This window comes from Hipposideros armiger, unplaced genomic scaffold (genome assembly GCF_001890085.2).
Source record: "Hipposideros armiger isolate ML-2016 unplaced genomic scaffold, ASM189008v1 scaffold_120, whole genome shotgun sequence".
NCBI classification, from domain to species: Eukaryota; Metazoa; Chordata; class Mammalia; order Chiroptera; family Hipposideridae; genus Hipposideros; species Hipposideros armiger.
Window position 1 is genome coordinate 935,397 of NW_017731470.1, and position 18,674 is coordinate 954,070.

The 18,674-nt window shown below is 37.0% G+C and overlaps 1 protein-coding gene across 11 annotated transcripts in view; it reads right to left on the reverse strand.

Moving 5' to 3' along the window:
• MAP7 (microtubule associated protein 7) overlaps positions 1-18,674 on the reverse strand; it is a 173,444-nt gene that overhangs the window by 84,887 nt on the left and 69,883 nt on the right. The window contains exon 1 of one of the 11 annotated variants that reach the window (XM_019648100.1): positions 9,314-9,497. The exons of 9 other annotated variants lie outside the window; for them this stretch is intronic. In XM_019648100.1, the coding sequence (XP_019503645.1) occupies positions 9,314-9,335 (22 nt within the window). In that variant the 5' untranslated portion in view covers positions 9,336-9,497. Of the gene's footprint in view, positions 1-9,313; positions 9,498-18,674 lie in introns of those variants that run through there. One more of the 11 variants, XM_019648102.1, reaches the window with a different exon arrangement.

An 18,674-nucleotide genomic window follows, 5' to 3' on the forward strand; every position in this document is an offset into this window, starting at 1 on the left:
TTCTTGTAGATATATATTCTAAAATCTAATCTTATATTAAGTCAAACTAACAGAGAGCTGTGTAATGAACATATTGTTCTGTGTAAAACTCCCTTTTTAAGGTTATTCCCTGACTCCAGCATATTAGACACCTGCATTCTAGAAAATTAATTTGTACTGTATACACTGAATGCTCAAACTGTTTTTAATATAGTAATATTCACTTCTACTGAATAATAGTTAAGGATAAAAAAAACTTAAGTATTTATGACACACTCAGGGTATTTTAAACTAAAACACACACATTCTCTCTCACACCCCACAAACATAAATTAAAAGAAAAATTAAAACTAAATATTTCTGTTTCTTTTTTCAGAGCTTCTGTATCCTTTTTTTTTTCAATACAGCAAAAATAGGAAATAAAGAGATGTGTTTTAATATCATTTCTAATAAAACAAACTTTAGGTCTTTAAACTATAATACTTAAAGCAAAATAAAAATCTCAAAAATTGGCTGAATAAGCATCCTTATTTTGAAAAAATACTTAAGTACTTGGTGCTGTAAGAAAATTGAAAATAATATTGTTCTTTTAATATCAATTTATCCTGAAAGTTATCACTCAAAACTTTTCTTAAGCAATAACCTTCCTACATCACTCTGCTAAAATGCAATATAATAATATAAAAGGAAAAAAAAAAGGCAAGGAAGTCCAAGCAATTAGAAATAAGAAGCTGTTTCAAGACTTCTGAAAGAATAAGCAGATTCTGAGAAATATGGACTGTGCTGGTGATGGGGTTCAAAGCAGGCTACCCCAAAATGTCCCACATTGGCATATTGATTATTTTGAATTAAAGTTATTTAACAGCCAGTACAAGAAGGGCACTCTGACCTTCCTTTGTCCCCCTAAAAGCAGGAAATAAATCTTCCATGTGAAAGGTGCCCTCCCTGCTTCAGGGGGTAGAGAGAAATCCTTACCATTAGAGATATGAAAGCCAGGGCTCAGAAGGCTGTGTCAGCCGGCTTAGTTTCTTCACTAATTAGTACTCAAGCCTAAGCTTCTTTAGTTTTGTCAATTCTTCATAAATGTATTGTTTCTTTGTCTAAAACATATATAAACAGCCTGCTCTAGTGCCCTCTTTGGTCCCATATCTATGAGACCTCCGTACATACAAAATTTGTCTTTTTTCCCTCCTGTTAATGTGTCTTGTGCCAATTTAATGATTAGACCAGCCAAAAGAACCTAGAAGGGGTGAAGGAAAAAGCTTTCCTCCACTACACTAGAAAATGTTTATATATGAGCTTAGCTGCAATAAGGTCCTTTTGGCAATACTGTTATTTAAACCTTTGTAGGATGAGGGTCAAGCCTTTTAAAAGGCTGTAATTGTTAAAGGGCAATGAATTCTCATAAGGCATTCCCAATCTACCAAACGGTGTTACAGCAATGCCTGACAGATACAAGATGCAGAAGGAAAGAAGTAACAAAGTGATCCTTCCAATCAGTTGCTGAGAAAGGAAAACATGACTATTCATGCCGTGTTGCCTTTAAAGAGGCTTCATGGAAGGTTGGAATGACTAAAAGAGCCCTTCTCCATCCATCCTTCCATCCATCCTCCCAGCGCACTGAGTGCCTATATCCGTGTGCTACACACTGGGCAGAAGCAGGCACAGGCCTGCCCACGTGGAGCTTACAGGCTACACGACACAGACATTCACCAAATGACAGGACTGACAAGTTACATTGTAAGCTGGGATGAGGGAAGAACACAGCTCTATGGAGAAACATAACAAAGGAACCTGAATGAATGCTATTTCAGATTCTATGGGGCTTCTGTTAAGCCTTTTGTTCTTCACACCAACACAATTCAGGACAAAACTCTAGGTAGAAAAACTATAACCAAAACAACTTAGAATCCAATACTTATTTCCAAGGAAATTTCTTCATTTAATTTGTTTTTAAATAACAATTCACCCCTACCACATCATAAATGTAGATATTTTGATGGCATGTAATTCCCACCATGGAATACTTTTACCTATCTTACTACAATATCAAGAATTTAATACTTCAGTATAAAATCAATAGTATCTTAAGTATTAAATTCTTACGCTGAAGAGGGGCTTTTTTAGATAGGAAACATTTTTTATTCAAAGTGGACAAATTTTCTCGGAAGAGGAGAGGCTAAGCAGCATAAATCAATGTCCCCCTCACCCCCCCACCCCCTTTTCTTTGAAGGTTACTGCAAACTAACAAGCAACTGCAAATGCGTGGAGGTAAAAACCTTTTTATTTTCCTCATGGGTATAATTTCAAAACATTCTGATGACAGCTATTGGCTGTAAAACCCACATACAACATTCAGCATATTTCAACAAAGCTTAATAATTAATGAACATCCTATGTCATTAATTTATAATAAATCAAAGCCGCTTCAGAGTTTTCAAACGCATTGCTTAAGATTCTGCCCAAAGGGAATTAGCTGATGATGACAGCCCTAAAATTCCTTGATTTGAATGTGTCATAATATGCCTTCTGAAAACTGCAGGGAATGGTCAAGGAGTGAGTTTGAGGATCTAGAAGCGGTCAGGCCATCTAATGACTTGGGGTAACTGGTGAGGGGCTCGTCCTGCAATGAGAAGAGATGTTGGAAAAAAGAGACTTCTTTCCATTAACCATAAACAGGAGAAAAATTTTATGATGATTTTAGCCATCAGGATTCTCACCTTCTCTCTTGTATAGGGTAAATTCTGGTGAATTAACTTGGTTTTCTTATGCTTTATGTCCACATGGACACTGACTGGGTAAAAAATTTGGCCCGAATTTGGTAAAATAAATTTTTCTTTTTAAGGTAACTGAGTGAAGAAATAGCTTCAGAGCATCCAGCCCAAACCATTTATTATTGGTACTTATATCAACAAAGACACACCACTTACATTTCACTGTAAGTGCCCACTGAGAGAAACCCTACTACACTAACCCTTATCTCCTATTAGCTCTCTCTGTATTTCCTAGTCACTTCCCAGCAATTTATTGGACCCGGAAGCCCAAACCCCCTTTCCTTTGTTAAAAGGGTCTGTAAGCCCCTGAGTCTAAACTCACTTACTTTAAGTTTCACTCCTTTTCGGTGAACTTCTAAGTACATAAAAATTAATTAAAATTGTGTGCCTTTCCTTTGTTCATCTATTCTATGTTAATTTAATTTATAGTCCTGCAGGGACTTAACCTAAAAGAATAAAGGAAGTTTTTCCTCCCCAGCAACCACTTAAACATGTAAAAGATGAAAAGCAACAAGAGTCAATGAGGGAATATCCCTTCCACGGATGGTTACCTAACCAGTCAAAATAAAAGTGCTAAGAGTAAGGCAGTACCACGAATAACTGCTCATGACATAACCCTTAATAAAAATAATTAGATTATAGGTATACACATGGATACTGAAAAGGAATATCCCCAAATTGCCAAAGCTACAGTAGGGTAACAGGATTATGGGTGATTTTCCTTTTTTGTTTTTGCCAAACTTTCCATAATGCTATGTTACACTTTGGTAATTTTAAATATATATATATATATGGAAAAATTTAGGAAGCATGTTTACAAAAAGGTGATTGAAAAATATGCAGATGTTTTTGTCAAGAGAAATTGGTTTATCTCCCTATTTCTTCACCAAAAAACAACTTACATATAACACAAAGCAAAAGAAAACAAGTCTATCCTGCTGTATTTCATTTGCAAAGACTGATTTCTTCTAGGTATGAAGGGTCCTCTGTCACACCCCTAACTGTCAGTATAAGCAAGTTTACAATTTCCTGGATTGTGACTTGTAGAACCTGGCCTCACTCACCATCATGGGACCATTTAGCTCACCCCTTGCTGTGAAGTGGCTGTTGTAACATACATCACACTAAAGCAAAGTCCAAGATCCATCTCAGAATTAAAAAAAAAAAAAATCAACTGCTTTAATCCTACTGCACCATTAATAGTTCCTGAAGAACCTAGCCCTCCTCTAGACCCCATGAAAACACATCATTTCCATTTCACACATTCTAAGGTGTGTACAACTCTTAGGTTCCCATAACAGGATTTCAGCCAACTCAGTTGCTATTGCTTACAGCTGGTATAACGTCTACAAAAAGTCTAAAACACTATACAAAACTGACACAACTGAGAGCTATCTTACCCCAAGGGCCCATCTTATTATTAAAATCCATTGTATATCTTTAAAAATATGTAAGAAAATACATAAATATTTAAAAACATACTTAATAATGTTAAAATATATGCCAAACTCCATGAGTTTGCTAAGAGAACTCTGACATACGTACAGATACACTTCAAGTATGTAAACAGCTTTGTTTAGTTCTTATGTTTTTGCATAATTTGAATCCAACTAAAATTCCTGAACGACACACTTGTTTTACTTTTTACCTTGACCATGGTTGTTGACTAGTACTGATAGCCCTGATTTATAAAAACATCATACTTAAATGCTTCCATATTTAAATTACTTATTTTGATTATCAGAAGTAAAATACAAAATTCAAATAATCAAAGCAAGACTTAAGCAAATGTTATACAAATGTTAATCTTTGGCTCAGTACTTTTATAACTATTGTGTTAGAGAAAAACATGAAAACTGCATTGTTAATATTAGATCAAGTAACTGGAAAGCTTAAATATTAACTTTTACCTTCTTGGTCCTTCACTATGTTACTTGCTATTCAGGCAATGTTATTTTATTCTGTGTGTGGTAAGACATTAAGAGCATAGTTATATCAATTAACAGGTTTATGATCCAGAAATGGATTATAGCATTATCTTTTTTAGACAAAATAGGTCTTATAGCTTCTACATGAGAATGATTCTTAGGTATTAAAATTTTAACCTGTTTTGAAATTGGCCTATAGTTCAACTGCCAGTTATTTATTCATGTCACTTTTCCTGATAAGAAAAATAAATTATAATGTCAAGATAGTATACCAATGCTTGCAATTTTGTAATAAAATTTCAGGTCAGACACTATTCACCAGACATTGTGAATGATTCAGTGAAATGCTATGAGAAAGGATTGGTGGTTTTTAATGTATGGTTTGCACTTTACACTTTTAAGTGGTAAACTCTAGAAATTAAACATTTTTAGGTTTTATGACAATATGTGTTACTATCTTGATGCCCTTGTTATTGATGTAAGTTTCTCCTTGTTCTTTCATTCTATTTCATTTCTTCAACATAGCCAGCAGATTTTTATCTTTGAGCCAGAGCAACTCTGGCCGGACAGCACAGAAGATTCACAAGCAATACACTTTCCCTAGAAAGAGAATTTCTAACTTCTGTCCTTGATATGCCCCCGCCAGTGCTCTTTCCTTATGAATATCTGTGTGTTTTGCTATGGAGGAGTGAGCTAAGCTCCATTTAACCTAAGATACTTTGAGATCTCAGGAGGCTTAGGGAAGTGAATGATGGTACCGGAAAACTTTAATTGTATATTGCTATTTGTTTCAAAGACCACCTACTCTAAATAGCATCAGGCTCAGAAAAGTAAAAGTTATGGAAAATCAGAGAATCATTTTCTCTGTAAAACTTTCTACCAGATTAATACAGTTTAAAAGTTTGCATCCATACCGTTTAAAAGGCAAATGATATATACAATGATATTGCTAAAGAATTAATAACCATAAACCCGAGTGCCATTTACTGAACATCTATATGTTCCAGACTATACATGTTAAACCCTTGTCTCACTCAATTTATTCTTCACAGTAAGTCTGCATGTTAGGTAATGCTCTCCCCACTGTACAGAGATGAGACCCGAGACTCAAAGAAGTTAAGAACTTTAAGAACTTTGTCTAACGAACATGGCTCAATCGTAAATCAAATCCATATCGATTTAGCTTTAAGTCCTAGTATCTCAACAACCATGCTACAGTGTTTTCTAAAAATTTATTTTTTCTAAATATGGCTTTAAAAAATGTACCTTAGTCTTTTACTGTTTTGGTCCCCACTCCTAGTTAATGATATTTTGACAAATATAGAATATATATAAAGTTATAAACCTCTTAAATTCTCATTTAAGGAAAAAGTTTGCATTATTTTTTTAGTTTCGAGTAAGACTACAATTTGCTTTACGGGTTGAAAAACACTTTTTGTATAAACTCACTTGACCATCTTAAGTTGATTCAGCAGGTATGACTGTTGCCATTTTATAGGGGAGGGGATTGGAGCTCAGAGAAGTTCAGCGGGGTTTGTTTGTGGTCACACAGTGTTAGAACTGAGTGTTAAAATCTGGTTATTTGATTCTAAAGTATAACATTGGTGTTTTCTTGATAAAGGTATATATTTGATTTAAGTCTAAGAATGGCTAGTATTTTGTGAATGCTTTAACAAATGTTTAGCTTCTAAAAAAAATACTCCAAACATAAAGTTCCTGGTAAAGGCGCTTGAGTTTGCCAGGCTGTGGGATTTTCACTACGGGTGTGGAAGAGGCCGCCCCTCCCAACCAGAGTGCTCCTCGTCCAGCGCTCAAAGTGGGAGGGGTCTCATTGGGCTTGGGACCTGGCATTTTATCACAAAATATTTTTCTAGAGTCCTTATTGTGACTATTTTTCACCAAGGAAGTAAACTTTTTGGTTTTCTGTTCTACTCGGCACATGGTTAATCATCTATAACAGAAGATAGTAGTAACATTTCCTGCTGACTTTTTCCTTCTTCCAAAAGTTGGAACAAACCACTAGTGCCCTGTCAACCATAGAAATAATTCGCATGATCTAGTGCAATGACTCTTGATTTTATATAAAACTGTATCCCTGTTTCTGTTATTTTGTGTGTTTTATAAAGTGAGTATGTGTGGCCTTTCTTATCTTCTTGCCCTATTGAAGACCAGGGATGGATTCATTATGTTTTTTAATTTTTTTAAATGAAAGTTTATTGGGGTGACAACTGTTAGTAAAGTTACATAGATTTCAGGTGTACAGTTCTGTAATACATCATCTATTTATCACATTGTGTGTTCACCACCCAGAGTCAGTTCTCCTTCCATCACCATATATTTGACCCCCTTTACCCTCATCTACCATCCCCTGTCCCCCTTACCCTCTGGTAACCACTAAACTAGTGTCTGTGTCTGTGAGTTTTTGTTTCATCATTTGTTTGTTTTGTTTCTTTGTTGCTTTCAGTTTTATATCCCATCATACCAGTGAAATTATATGGAATTTGATAAACTGATGAGGTGGCTACTGGTTGCCAGGCGCTGGAGATACAGCAGTGAACAAAATAGCAGAAATTCCCTGCCTTCATCGAGCATGCATTCCAGTGTGGGAAAACAGACAATAAACATCACATCAGCTAAGTGGTAAGTGCTAAGGTGAGAATGGGCCAAATAAGGATAGAAAGCAGTTTTTGTCTACAGTGGGGTCACTCTTATACCTCATTACAGTTATTCCAGAGAAGACTGATGGTGAAAAGAGGTTCTGCTCTGTATGGACTTTCACGAATGAGCAGGGGGCTGCCCCAGGTCCCCCTTCACGCTACCCTGCAAAAGTTATGGTTTTCACACTGAAATTTTAGTTTATGGAAATATGAAGCTTCTGAGTTTGTTTTCTACTTTCCCAAGGTCTACTAAATATCAAATTAAAAAATGGAAATTGGAAAAGTAAGCCATAATCCAGCATCTTAGAAAAATTTAGTATTTTAAAGCCACTTATCTAGGATTTTTTGACCAACTATCTGGATTTATAAACAATTTTCTCCCTCTTATTTCAGATTTATCTATTGGACATTTATCTAATTTTCTTACTCAGAAACCCATATTTCATTCAATTCAAACAATCGTGTTTTACCTCCTTTAAAAAGTCATTATGAAACCCACCACTTATAGATCAACTACATCTTATCCTAATACTTGAATATTATATGTAAATATGCTTTGTGCATAGAAAGATTTGTCTCCATAAAAAAGACTCATTAAGTACAAAGTTAATTTGAGAGTGAATTAACTGAACGAATACATATAATAAAATAATAACACCATTTTTTTTTCTTTTCTGGGAAACCAGTCATTAGGTGAGGCACTTTATCTCTTGTTTAATGTATATATAATCCTGCAAATTAGAGATTAATCCCATTGTACAATAATGATACTGGCACACTTAAGAGTATAAATAGTCTGTCTAAAGTCACAGAACTAGTGCCAGAGCTACAGGGCAGATTCAGGTCCAACTCCAAAGGTATTTCTAATATGCCACTCTGACTCCACATTTTATAATTATAACATACCAAAAGCAAACCACATACTGATACCATAACCCATCTCCTAATGGTTACTGGATACTGACATTATATATTACACGTATTTCTTTCTTAGTGCATATGTGTTTTTATTATAAAATTGGAAATTATTATCTATAAAAATGAAGACATATTTTAAAATGGTAAATAGTTTAGTAAATAAAGCATCTTTCTTACTCTTAAAAATTAAACGTGATAAAAGATCTACATAAAGAAACTCATAGAGAAGACTATATGGTGATAAAAATACCTGTCCAAAACGTAGTACATACAATTTCAGTGACTACAGTTTTCTCAGTGAAGCCCACATGTATTCAGTGTTTACACGCCATGAAATCAAAAGCATTGTGGTGAGGCAAGTTAAAAGAGAAAAATGCAGGCAATGTTTCTGATTAAAAAAACAAAACAAGAGACTAAACTAAATTAAAAAACCAAGAGGTAGGCAAGAGAAGTAGGATCTTTCTTTTAAATGAGCAAATTCAGCACTCTTCAAGTTCACCCCTCTAAATAGGAAAACAATAACTTTTCAACATCTTCTTGATCTGATATGGATACCAATATTAGAAGCATTAAGAAATCATCAATAAATTATGTACTAAAATTTTCTTTGGACAGCAGCAGCATAACGGTGTGTGTAGCCTCCTACTGCTAGATCTGTACTTTCTTTAAGAAGACCCTAGGAATTGTTAAGAATTTTCAGTTTATTTTTGCAAAAAGAAACAAGTGGGACCATGGAAACTGGAAAATTGTGATGGTTTGCCTTTCATTTTCACAGAAGTTATCACATGGCTCCAGGACAGTGAAGACAGAAGTGTAAATGCATTATCTATAGAATATAACAAAGATCGTTTTATTTCATTAAAATTCCCACTCCTTTTCTGAGAACATTAAAACCAACAAGTGGTTTTTTTCAAACAAAAGACTCTTTGAAAAGATTTCCTACTCTGTACTTTCACCTGTTGAAAGTGTGACTTTGTCAAAACTGGTTGAAAGATCGTCTGATTCCTGTATTTCCTTATTAAGAGTTTCAAAACACATTCTGAGCCCCAGAACTTACAGTCCAGCTTAGCGTCTTCCATCCTAAAATCCTTCTTTCTTGAATATGCTACAACATATCGGGATGTCTCCCTTTTCTTGCTTTGGGCTCCTCAGCCAGGCAAAGACCAAGGAATCAGTGACGGGGCTGTTTAATCATCCTAAGTATTATCTCTCAAACGGCTTGAGGTACATGCAGCAGACAGGCCAAAGCGGGATGAGACATACAACTTGACAGCCACTGTTTTTTAAACAGTAACCTTGTTCACTGAACCACGTCAAAATTGAGAAAGGCTTCTGTTCAAAAGAGCCAGCGAAGCTCAAAGACGTGTGGGCTGGGAGTAGGGAAGGCCTTTCCTGGTTAAAAAAACGGTTGCTGCACATTACTTCAGTCTCAGGGACTCAAACTCAGCCCGGGCCCCAGACAGGATGTGCAGTAAACACATATTAAAAACTTAATTGCTTACGAAAATCATTTCGATGTTATTTACTCTGTTCCCAGACTCTTCTGCCTTTGGGTTTCCTGATGTATTAAAAATGACATTTAAAACCCTGAAGATTATGGCTGATTCGGTTCCCAAAACAAAGGCATCTGAAAAAGGCGATCATTTAGAATCACTCAAGCAGAGAGACCTCTGTTCTTTTCCTCCCTTCACTGAGAACAGACAGGGAGCTGTAGAAAAAAATGCATGAAATGAAGTTTCACTGCCCTTCAAAAGGCCCAGCAGATAGACTGACCTGCTTTTGCAAGGTTTGAAAAACTTCTGAAGGTCTTCAAAGAGGAGTGGAAGAATCAATGAATATGAAGCTAAAGTTTTAGAACTATTTCTAGATAAATTAAGTCTAGGTCCTCAGAATTTTTTTTTTTTAAGCTAGGGATAAGTTGCATTGTAAACTTTGAACTCACAATTTTACCTTAGGCTTGTCCTTAAAAGGACTTTTTGTCTAGGGCCAGGCATAGAGGAAAGTGAAGAAAAAGGATAATGTCAAGTCCTCGCTGTGCCCTTATAGAATTTAAAAACATGTGACATGAGGGTCAAAATACTGTGATGAAAACCTATTAATTTAATGAGTTTGGGTGAGCAATGGGCCAACTTTAGCAAAGGAAATTCAATGTTTAGAGAAAAATAAATCCTTTCAAGCCTCTCTGAGTAGTAAAGAAACTGGCACATGTGATATCAAAGATGTATATGAGGGTCAAGCACCCACCGGACTTGACAATGAACCTTTTTTTGTTTTTGTTTTTGTAATAAATTTTATTGAGGAATAGCCATGGTCATTGGTTACACATTGCTTTCATGCTACAATGGCATAGTTGACTCTTTTAAGGCGGGCACAGCTCACAGTGGCCCATGCGGGGATTGAACCAGCAACCTTGGTGTTATCAGCACCATGCTCTAACCAACTGAACTAACTGGTCACCCCAACAATGAACCTTTTCAATGCCCTTGGAAGTAAAGACTACTGAGCAGGAGCGAGTGGAATGCCCACTGTAGTCCAGCACCATCCCAACACCACCAGGGACCCAGCACCACCACTGCCTAATTACCATCATTCCCCTCAACTAGCTGCTCACATTTTCAAAAGTAGCTTATATAAATATAGACAGTATCTCTAGTGCAGGGATAATTAACCTTGGTTCTATTGACATTTTAGACTGGATGATTCTGGGCTGTGGGTGGCAGGGGAGGGGAGGAGGCTTCCCTGTGCATTGTGGGCAGTTTAGCAGCATCCCTGGCCTCCACCTGCTATATCTAATAGCATCACTGTCACACACACACACCCCTCCCCACAGCAGAGTCCATCAAAAACAAAAATGTCTTCAGACATTGCGAAATGTCCCCTGGGAGGCAAAATTACTTCTGGTTAGAAAAAATAATAATAAAATAAAAAAGATCACAGCTCTACTGGCTCTAAATCTACAGTGGGGGAAATCAGCACAGGCACATAGAATACAAGTGGTGCTCACTTAGGGAGCACACACACTAAAATTAGAACATAAGTGCTTTTAATTGCTGTACTGTTCTACTGGGTTCCCCCTCCCTCCCAGGAGTCCTTAATGTTGCTAAGAAGGACATGGAACTGTATAGGTAAAACTGGTCAATATTCACGAAGGACGGGAGGTCATAAACCACGCCTTACGGACCTCCATGTGCTCCTGTTTGGTGCAATAGCTGAGATGTATTTAAATGTTGCCAAATTATCTGAAGAAGTGGAAGAGTTCTCCAATTCTGCCCAATCAAAGCAACCAAATCCATGAGACAGTATAAACACTAACCAAAGGAACATGTTGACTATTAATTTCAGGAATTTTGAGGTATGTTATTAAAATATCAACTTATTCCTATAATCCCACACCCATATATTCAGTTGGGCTCCATAATGTTAGGACTGATACCCTAAATTATCTGAGAGCTTATTTAAACAGAACAAAGACAGGTACCATGAATTTATAAAGCAAACAAAAATGTAACTATTAGCAAATTAAAACAAAATTAAATTTCAAGAAAAAAACAAAAAACCTTTCAGTCCCTCCCTCAGAATCTATATGTCCTTATTTCAGACTCACACATAACTTGGCTCAGTTTTCTATTTCCCAGTTCACTGAAGATTAGAAGCACCCAGTTTTGAGGAGGCAGAAAGTTGTTATGAGGGTCTCCTAACTGTTCTATAGCCTGTCAAACCTTGGCCTCCCCAAACCAGTCATCAATACAGCTATGAGATTCATATTTCTAGAATGTAAATCTGATCATACAACAGCTTTGAATGCCTCCGTTTTCCTTGGGACACACTCCAGCCCTCTCAGCACGAGCTACCTGTTCTTCAGGGCCTTGCAGTTGCTTTTCTCGCCGCACTCCAGCTGCCTGTCTGCTTCGCATTCTGTCCAGCCTTACAGACAGCTGCACAGGGCTGCATGTCCCTGCATTTCAGCTCTGCCCTCACCATCCGCTGTGTACATGGTGTCACAGCTCCTTAAAGAGTCATCTTCTCCCGTCATCTGGCTAACTCCCATAAGCCTTTCTACCTCTACTTTCCATCAACTCCTCAGGGAGCCTACCCCTGCTGTCGCACTCACCCTTCCACGCTGTGCTCAGCTGGGTGCATGTCTGGGGTTCACAGGTGGGACAGAGAAGGGCTAACGGAAGGCAAATCTGCCTTCTGAAGTAATAGAGTCCTCCTCCCACGCCACAGGAAATAATAAAAGTAACAGCTTACTGACAGCCTATTATGTGTCAGACAGGGTGCTAAAGGCAGATATGCACATGAACGCGAACTGGTCTAATCTCACCACAACCCCATTATCATGCCAATGTTACAGATGAGAAAATGCAGATATGCGGAGTAGAACAACCTGTTGAAGGTAGTAAGCGGCAGCCACTATCTGCCCTCTAACTGGGGGACTTCTCCCTGCCAAGCGCCCAGGAAGCATCAGGCCTGTGTCGCCTGCTAATGAGAAATGACTGGTACCACAAGGGGAGAAGACAGGCTGGGAAAGACAGGAGATGACATTGTGTGGAGACAGTGCACCACTCTTCCCTCAGGAACAACAGTTTGTAACTCAATGGGGGTGCATTCATCCAGAAAAACAGCTGAATGCGAACAAGAAAGGAAAGAGAATAAAGGGTTTTATGTATGACAAGTGGCTCAAGGAGGTTTCTATGTGCCGGTGCATGGAGCAGTGGGTACCATCAATGATGCATCATCTTAAACTGTATCTGCATAGTAACTACCTTAGAAAGAGGCACATTTCTAACATCACACATCACTGTTGTTCTTAGGATGAAGGCCTCGACGGATCTGTCCATTTTTGGTTTCATTTTCAATACAGGGCAAAACAATATCAATGCTGGATACCGGCTGATGGATGAAGGCAGAAATGATAGTTTATAATTCAGATTTAAAGAAATGGAAACCACTTTAAAAAATACTAAGTTTTAAAAAGTAATAAATACATAAACCCTGAGAAATTAAGGGGGAAATGCATTTATTGTCTATATTACATAATAATCACTAACCAATATAAAATATGGCAAATATTTTGTAGTGGGAATTGGTGACTGATAAACTCGACTGCAGGGCAGTGTTAGGAGAACTCCGAGGAATTCGCCTCTTCCCTTCTGTGCCCTCATTCATTTCCATTCTCTGACTGCTTTCCGCAGAGGCCTCCTCAAACTGCTCTGTGTTCAAGACAATGACTCATTAGCTCTTGGCTCCAATCTGCGTCCCCACTGTTATCCTTAAAACTGCCGAGCACGTGGTAAAAAGTGGAAGAGGCTCATATCCTCTATCACTGTCTCTCTCTTATCAAATCTGCTCATTTGTCACCCAGCTTCTTTCATGTTCTTTGTTCTTTCATGTTTCTTCCTCTCGACTTGGCTACTAATAGAGAATCCAGTTTTTATAAAATAGGAATTTTTAAGATGCAGCAAGAATTCTATGAGATTATGAGATTACCTGATAGTGTTTCTGCTTTTTTTTTTAAACAAAGTTATATTCTGCAGAAAATTGTGTGATCCGGCATTGTTTTGCACCCCTTAGAAAACATTACAGGAGGAGGTGTAAGTATGTGTGTATGTAATAACAAATAAATAAATGAATATATAAATACATAATGAAGATCTAGTTTTTCTACCAAATAATTGAAAAAAACATGGATAGGCTAAGTCCTTAGACTAGAAAAGACACTGCACTTATTGTGTATTCTTATTGTTTATAGGAATTTAAAACGTTTTCCTGCAGATTTTCAAATATTTTATACAAAAAGAATCACATATACTAAATTTCATTACCATAATATAAAAACAGTGCAGTTTAAACTCTTAGTGTTTGGTAGAATTTAGTGTTTTCCTAGTACAAAATGCTGGGACCATGGCTATTGCTAGTTTAAGAGGCAAATGCTGAGAAATAGGGTTTATGTTTTATTTATAGTTATGGAAAAGTAAATGCAGAGTTCATGTTATAAAGAAACTTATTCTTTTTTTGCTGACAAATTTTAAAAGCCAAAAACCACATAGATTTGGTATACATATTTCATTAGAAGACCCAGTTGATTCAGACTATCTGCTGCAAATTGGTTTTCATCATGGTGCGTCTTACCTGAAGACATCTAAACTAATTACCAATGTCAATCTAGGAATACTGTGACATATCACTTTCTCCAGGCCCCCTTCTTAATCTTAATCCTCAATTTTCCCATTTCCTCCATGTTTAAAAAGCTGCAAGTGTAGCCTTCGGAAGGTATTAATTTTCAACCTTTACAATACATACAACACTCTATTCCCAATTATTATCTTATTCCATTCTGTTTCCTTTAGATCGTCCCCAGAGGACTCAATCTTTAAGATGCTGGAAAAGGAAGATGCTGCTTCCTCAGCCCCATTGTATAGTACCTTGGACAGTGACAAAAGCTACAAGTGCTGATTATTTATGAGAAACTGTTAAAAATGTATTCCACACATGAGTGTTTTCTTTCGGAGACTAAGTACAACATGCTTGTCTGTTTCTGAATCCACATTTACATTAGCCTGGAATTTTCCATGCTGACCTCAAAATGCAGAAATGATTTCCTTCATTTCTAAACTTCACAGGAATGGCCAGCCAAACTATACTTTTAACCAAACGATAAGAGATACTTTTTTATTTTACCTTGATATCATTTTACTACACCTTGTAATCAAACCTTTGCAATCTTCTTCCTACCCTACTATTTGCACGTCACCGGCTGTTACCAGGTTTCCTGTGGGACTTGTGAGGCACACTAGTGTTGGGATAATTACAATGAAGTCATTAATTTTTTTTTTTTTAATGCTTGAAGCAACAGTTTTTACTAAACATTTCAGCAAAGTCAAGTTGCCCAGGCTGGATTATTGGGGCTGAAACTGCTAGAAAGGGTCAACAGCTTCTTTCAATGGCAAGAATCTCTTCCCAAATACTCTGTACAAGAATTTTTTATTTCTCAAAGGTTTCAATGTCCACTTCCACATGGGAAACTTGTAACCAAATATTATCTGAATTCTCCATCTTTTGTTGTCAATTCCTGTAAATGAATTACAATGGATTTCAGAGGGGATTTCACTGACATGGAGGATTAATGGGAGAGCCTGACAGCTGGGGTCCTGAGGTAGATCAGAAATTAAAATAAGAACTTGACCCAGTTTCAAAAGGGACATTTATTAATTTCTTCAAACCATGCTAATACAATATTTCAGTTATTTACCTTCCGAATTTAGAGCTAAAATGCTTAGGTTATTGCACAGAACCAAGTATATAGTATTTATATATGTGAAAAACCCTTGCAAAAAACATCTTACATCTTCGACTTAAACATGACTTGATGTTTCCCTTTTCTGTATATCCCAGTCTATGAAAATTCACTCTTGTCTCTCCCACTGGCTACCCCAAGACATGACAATGTCCTCAGAGAGTAGCAGCCAGTAATGCCATAATGAAGTTAGGGAATGGTGGGAAGTAAAAACCTCAAGTGTAATATATCCCAAGTACAAATTCTTATCTCCTAACCTAATTTACAAGCATGACCAGACTATAAGAGATTTATGGCATTGTGACAAATCACTAGGAAACAAGAATATTCAAGTATTGCAGAGTTTTCTGCTATTAAACAGAATAGAGCCTAGCAGCCTACTCGACATATTGGGCAAACAGTCTAGGCTCAAACCAGCATCACCCTTTGTGTCCATCTTCAGCCTCCAAGCTGGTCTCACTACTGCCAGGCTTTCCCCTTCAATTCCTATGATCTGTCAGAAGTTGCCTTAAAATCCAGCTCCAAGGGCCAGCCGAGTGGCTCAGTTGGTTAAGAGCTCGCTCAAGAGTTTGAGCTCTGAGCAACAGCGGTTCGATTCCCGACCCGAGCTGAGCAGCCGCTGAGCTGCCAACAAGTGGCAGGATGGCTCAGCTTAAAAAAAAAACAAAAAAAACCAACCAAACAAACAAAAAAAACCCCAGCTCCAGTAGCTCACCATTCCCCTGCTCAAACACCCACCATGTCTCCCAATTACCCGCCAAATTAAGGTCACTGCAATGTGTTTCTACCTTCTTGGAGATTCTCCCCACACCCAACTCCTCCAATTATGCCATGTTTTTACAGAATGGATTCACTTGCTGTTCCTTAAACATGCCTCATGAATTCCTTTCCCTTCCCTTCCTTCTTTCCTTTCTTTTACTTCTGATCCTCTTTTCATATGGAATGTCTCATCAACTATCTCTTGTAAAATCTTCCAAACTCAAGAACCAAGGCAAATGCCCTCTATCCTCCATAAATTCTACCTTGATGCTCCCAAACAAAAGTGCTTGTCCTCTTTCTAAGCCACAAACACATCAGTTATAATTCTCCAACAGCATTACCATTGGAACGGGGAGTTATCAGGCTCATCTGTCTATTTCCTGGAAGGCTACGGGTATAGTTGAAGATCCAGAAACAACCTAAATTGCAATGATCTAGCCTCTAGTATATGGGTCAATTTTCAGTGGTATGGGGTATACATTTCAAAAGATTATAAATTAGACAATAAATATTAAGTGTAGAAAATACAAAAATATAAACACAAAATATTTAAAATAAGATGCAGTCTCAAAATTCAGACATAACCACTGTAAATATTTTAGTATCTGTTCTTATAACTTTTTTTCAAATTATGTATATCTATATATAAAATACAAAAATAATGAGATCTTCATGTAATATTATTTTGGAATCTTTTATACTCTGGATATCTTTCCAGGTCAACAATCATGTTTCTAAAACAGCTTTATAAACGGTTACACAATACTGAATTGTAGGGAAACACCATAATTTATGTAGCAGATTCCCAAACTTTAGGTTGTTCCCAGTTTTTCAATATTATAAACAAGGCTGGCTATAGAGTTGTATAAATCTTATCAAAATCTGAAGAATAAATTCCTAGAGTGGAATTGCTAAATCTTTGGTTAGGGACATTTAAAAAATGTTTTTAAATTTAAAAATGATCTATTTTGCCAAAGAGAGCCCTTTTCACTACTCCTCACTAATTGTGATTTGTTCACTAGTTGACATTTAGTTACTCAGTACCTGCTACGTGAAAGTCACTGTTCTACAAGACTCTTCCATCCAGTGGATGTAGACAGATAATATATGAAAGAATGGACTAATAAATAAGGTAAATGTTATGAGAAGAAACTGTGGGTCGGGGTAGGAGATGTTGGCGAGGGGTGGTCAGGGAAGGCTTCTCTGAGGAAATAGCAGTGCAGATTAAGGAGGATCCAGTCATTCCAAACACCAAGGAAAGAGTGTTTCAGACAAAGACAGAGGGAATAGTAAGTGCAAAGATCCTGAGGCCGGAGTGAGCAATGAGTATTAAGAGAATGAAAGAGAAGTCAACATGGTTAAAAAGTGAAGAGAAAGAAGAAAAGCAGGTAATTATGTAGCTAGTAAGGATTTTATACTATTACAAAATCAATGGGAAGCCATTGGAAGGTGAAAAGTTTTAAGCAGGGAAGTGCCAGGATCTGATGTATAATTTTAAAAGTTCACTCTGGCTGCTGTGAAGAGTTTTGCTGGGGGTTAAGGTGCACATGGAAGAACTAAGGGTAGAAGCAGAGACCAGTTCAATCACTAATGTTATAATGTGGGGAGAGCGGACGTGGTTTGAACCAGGAATGATAGTGGTGATGGACATAAGCAAATGGATGTGATATACTTTGAAGGCAGTGCCAACAGAGCTTGTTGATGGATTGAATGTGGAAGGACAGAGGGGCTTGTATCAGACATGACACCTAGGCATTTGGTTGACAATTTATTGAGACAGAGCTAACTGAAGACCAAATAGGTTCGCGGAAAGGAATCAAGACTATATTTAGAAGATGTATCCAAAGGTAAAATCTGTGTCAATGTGATAAGCAGAGATGCTATCACACTGCTTCCACGTATTTTACATAGTTTAAACTATTCTGTTGCTATTGCCTTTTATACTGCATTTCAATCTAAAATTTCAATGATTACTTTCCATGTCAATAAAAGCTCTTCATAGATGTACCAAATATGTTTAGTTATTTTTATCTTCTTGCAAATTCAAGTTATTCCATTTTTTTCACCATACCTTTACATAGAAAGCTTTAATTGTGGGTTAGATTGTAAGGGGAATTAGTGGGTCAAAGGGGGAACATTTTAAAGCTTTGATACCCAGCACCACAAATAATTACCCAAAAGGTGTTACCAATTTCCTCTTTCATCAACACTGTGTGAGAGTTCCCGTCTAACTGCAGTGCACATTCTCATTAAAAATAAATACAAACGGTGGTATAGCAGCTACAAAAAGTTGTAAACATAAGTGATATAATCGAGCCTACAAGGGGATTAGCATTTTTGGAGAAAGTTATTACCATTTCAG